The sequence below is a fragment of the Gavialis gangeticus genome, unplaced genomic scaffold, assembly GCF_001723915.1.
Source record: "Gavialis gangeticus isolate Ggan-Ray unplaced genomic scaffold, GavGan_comp1, whole genome shotgun sequence".
In the NCBI taxonomy this organism is placed as follows: domain Eukaryota; kingdom Metazoa; phylum Chordata; order Crocodylia; family Gavialidae; genus Gavialis; species Gavialis gangeticus.
The window spans coordinates 12,015,751-12,020,107 of record NW_017729004.1 but is presented as its reverse complement, the minus strand read 5'-3'; the positions used below and the strand labels follow the sequence as shown (position 1 = coordinate 12,020,107).

At 49.4% G+C, this 4,357-nt stretch overlaps 1 protein-coding gene across 1 annotated transcript in view; it reads left to right on the top strand.

Moving 5' to 3' along the window:
* The window catches only part of LOC109291075 (chymotrypsin-like elastase family member 1), a 24,842-nt gene extending 21,260 nt beyond the window's left edge, over positions 1-3,582 (top strand). Inside the window, exon 6 of the mRNA XM_019507936.1 lies at positions 3,547-3,582. Within this exon, the coding sequence (XP_019363481.1) occupies positions 3,547-3,582 (36 nt within the window). The remainder of the gene's footprint in view (positions 1-3,546) is intronic.
* The last annotated feature ends 775 nt before the right edge of the window (positions 3,583-4,357 follow it).

Genomic DNA, 4,357 nt, shown 5'->3' with positions numbered 1-4,357 from the left:
CAGAATCCCCACCCGCCCGCCCGCCCGCACCGCTGCATCTCTCTTGAGCCAGATGTTACTCAGCTGCAATGCGGAGCTGTGCTGTGACTTCCGTGGCGCACGTCTAGGCATATGTGGGTATGGGTGATGCACTTAACGTTCAGGAAGCAGTGGGTAAAATACAGAAACAGTCCTAGAAGCAAGAGCAACAGCCCAGGGTTTTGTGCTTTCCAGGACAGTGTCCTCCTCCCTGGGCACAGAAATTGGTCCCTGATGCTTTCTTCTTCTGGCACCTTAGCTCTTGACTGCTTAATGAGTCAGCTTGATGAGGAGAGTTGTTTAAGGCATCTGACTCACAGGCTGGGAGTCAGGGTTTTTTGCTGGGAGGTTGAGATGTGAGTTCAAACCCTCTGCAGCGGAGCGGGCCTAGAAGCCCTCTCATGCCCAGAGCAAGTCCCCTATTACCACTAGGCTATGGGAGAAAGGTGTTTATGCTGCTAATGTAGGTCAGGTGCAGACATTACACTTTTACCAGTATAAGTCATTGGAAACTGGTCTATACCTGTAACAGAACAGAAGTTGGGCACACAAAGACTGGTTTAAAAATGGCAGAGCCAAGTTCAAGGTTTGCACCCCCTCCCTCCCCACAAAGGAGAAGCGTGTGTTCTGCTCGCTACCGACCTAAATGACACCGCTTACAGAAAACAGTGCAAGTTAAATAGATCCTGCCTCAGCCTTTTGAATGTCTGTACCTAGCCATAGATGTCTAGCTGCCCAGACAAAAAGGGGGCAGAGGGAAAGCAGGACTCTGAGCAGCTGGATGCCCACTACCCCGGGTTAAAATATCCCACTGGTGTGAACGGAGATTGATGCATCTCCCTAATTGCAAATCCAGCTCCAGAGGCATCAACCTGCTGGCTGCTGGGACCTGTGTCCAGCACTGTGTCCCCGCAGGTGGAGGTAGTAGTCACCTCTGGGGGTGTGTAAGCTCCATACTTGTGCCCCACCAAAAGAATAGGAGAGCTGTGTGTCTACACAGGCAACACTGGACGTCTTTCTCACTACATGCCAGACCTAAAGTGGCTGAAGTAGGATTTCGCTCTATGAGGTTCTCCCTAATATTCCTTCCCAGGGCAGGGGCAGTAGCTCCCTCAAAAGCACTTTCCTTTACCACTCCCACCTCCCCACCACCCCAGAAAGCATGACCAGCACCCCTATACTTCAATCCACAATCCCAATTTATTAAAACATGAGGCCATCTTTCATTTACTTCCTCTTTATTTCTGTTTACATTTTTTTTTTTAACTTTTTATTTTATCCTTCAGTGGCTGACTTCCTTCATTTCACCACCCTTCCCCCCTCCCTCATTTCCTTTCCACCTCCCCTTTCATTACCCACCCCTATCCCATTAACTCTCCACCTCCCAGCTTCAAGTCTGTCCCCCCCCTCCAATCTCTCACACCGCTGTCCATAGAGCAGGGATAGAAACCTGTCCTGGCTCACCAGGCCTCTCGTGGCAAGTCACAGTTGTGCAAGCAGGGGACACTCAGAAGGTTTTTAGCCTCAAGGTGTGACTGCTCCAAACTCGAGTGTGTAACAAGGGCCAGAGGTAACCTACCCTGGAATGGCAAAACTTTAAGCTGTCTAAAGTGTGCTGGAGACTAGTTTCAGGTGTTAATATGTGGACAATCCAGGGGTTAAGGGCTCCGGGAGCTGCCTACAATTAAAGCCCTAATAGGGGTTTTTTGGCTCATGAGTTAGAACAAAGGTGCCCCAGATCCACCGAGGACCTGCTTTAGGTGCTGAAGTCCCTCATTGGAGCCAGCTCCCCAGCCTCTGATCACATCTGTGTCCTCTCTTGACCCACTTGTTCATCCATCCGCGTCCCAGCAGACAAAAATTATGGGCACTTGGAGGCATGAATAAAATAGACTCCATTGTCTCATGACAACTATTCAGCCTTAATTACTGGAAAGCACTTTGAATGCTTTAGGTATTAAAGCACTTAAACACCACTAAGTTCTAGTCTTTATTCCTCCAAGGAAGTGTAACAGTTAATAGCCTCCAGTTCACTGCTGCTTATTGGATCCAACCTATCTGCAATCTAGATCTTGCTACGTTATTCGTCATCGTTGCTGGTAGGGCACTCACCTTGGGAAAGGACCAGGATTGCAGTCCATTCTCCAATTAAATATTTACTGTAAAGCTTTGGTAGAAGACAGTCCCTAGCCCACCTCCCAGAATAGCTTTGAGCCTGGTGGTTGTAGCGCTTTCCAGGCAGGTGGGAGATGGGTGTTTGCAACCTTCCCCTAGAGAAAGGAATTAAAACTACATGTCCTACTTCTAGTTCTGTCTCCTAGGGTTTGGGGTTCAGTAAGGCAGCACCTACCCTCTTATCCCTTCTGGCTGTGTTTTGGGCACAACATGATTTGGGGTAATGCCTTCCTGTTGGCATCAGAGCAGGCCCTGCACAAGCGGCAGAAAAGAGACCATGCGCTCTGTGAAGCCCAGAAGGGCCCCAGTCACCCAGATGCTCAGACCCTGTCTTCATTATGGACTCAGGTGTCCCAGGCTGGGATCTTCGTAGGCCTCAGGCCTTGTGAAAGGGGCCACAAAGTGACGCAGCCTCAATGTTTAGCCATGAAACAGATGCAGCAGTAGGAGCAGCACCAGGCTTTCTACCCAACCCGTGTATCTCAGCCCTGAGGGAAGGCTGCACTGCAGGGTGTGAAAAAGGCAGTTCTGGTTTTCGGCCTTGTCAGGCCTTTGCCTCTTGTTTGAGACAAGGATGCCAATTCATACCCCTCTGTGGTGGGTTTGTGGTATGCATTATTGACCACTGAGCGCTGGCCTGAGACTGCTGGCCTCACATCATACGCTGCATCCAAGAGCCGTCATCTGCCGAGAGCTCATAGCAGCCACAGCTGGATTTGGATCCCATGAGCGTCCCACAGCATCCTAATCTGTTGTGTGCTGTAGCAGACAGTGAAGTAGATGGGCTCAGAAAGCTAGGACTCCTTTTTCGCAGGGGATTAGTGGCACAAAGGAGTACTGCCAGTGCTGCCCGTTAGGTGGTGATGTTGCTATTTGTTGAGCTGTTGCCTCACTCTTTTTAATAGGGATAGAGGCATCCACATGAAAAAAGGTCCTAGGAAGAGGTGCTCTCTGTGAAGGAGAAAAGTTAATCTTCCCTATTAATCATTTAAAGCGCAACCACTTCCTTTTCCTACACATGGTTGGGTGTGTGGTTTTTTTAATCATCCTTCACTGGGAAAATAGTAATGCCAAAATATTCCCTTTTGGGAACTGAAGGAGCGGAGTCTCTTCCAACGACATGGCATCTAAGTAGACTTAAGTGCCTAAGTGTGGTTCTGTTGTACCTTGCTCAAGTCCATGAAAAGCCATTTATGAATCTATCTGTGCAACTTAAAGTCACCGGCCCCTTTGGACTGAGTCACCAAAGGAGACAGAGGACACTCACCTATGGCATTAACTGATTTCTTGGGGATCAAGCAGAGTGAAACGGAATCATGCTGAGGTGCCTAAATCCTCTCTTGTGCCTCATAGGTAGATTTGAATCTGGCTGTGAATGTCTTCACCTAAATTGATATGTAGGGCCCTACATGTTGCAAGACATTGGGTACCCAGAAGTTTGTTTGACCTATGTGAGAGCTGCGGCTTTGAAAATCGAGCTGCTGGTACACCAGTGCCTAATTTGAAGCACCCATGTTTAAGAAAAAATGACTTACGTGTTTGGATCTCTCTCTGAATAATGGAAAAAACTTTGTTGACTTAAGTACATGAGATGAGGACTGAGCCCAGCGTTCTGAATATAAATCTCTGGAAGTGAGACAAGAAAGAGCTGGTTTCATATCAAATTAGAGAGGGTCAAAAATATCCCAAAAGACAGCTCTTCACCTGCAGATTGCAGTTCAGCTACAGAAAGCAAGGACGCTAAGGGCACAGACAGAAGTTATGTTTGCCATGCAAGCAGCCCCCTGAAAGCGCTCTACAGCTATGCTCTACAGCACTTTTAAAGTGGCTGATCGCAGCACAAAGTAGCCCTCATCAGCTGAGGGATCAGATGAAGGTGCTCCACTTTGGAGTGCCTTAGGGTACTTGTGTTCCCTAGGCTTGGGCTGGGCTGATGCAGCCCTGCCCTGCCCTGCCCACGGTGCTGTCTACAAGAAGAGAGAGGGAAAGGGAGAAGGGGAGCAAAGTGCAGCTGGGGTTTGCCCAGCCTAAGCTGGAGGCAGGCTGGGTAGATTGGAGCCCCCACGCTTCACGGCCCCCTCCCAGCCCTGCCCCTCCAGCTCAGGCTGGGCAAACCCCTGCTTGCAGCTTGCTCCCTCTTCCCCAACCACCCTCCCTTCCTGCA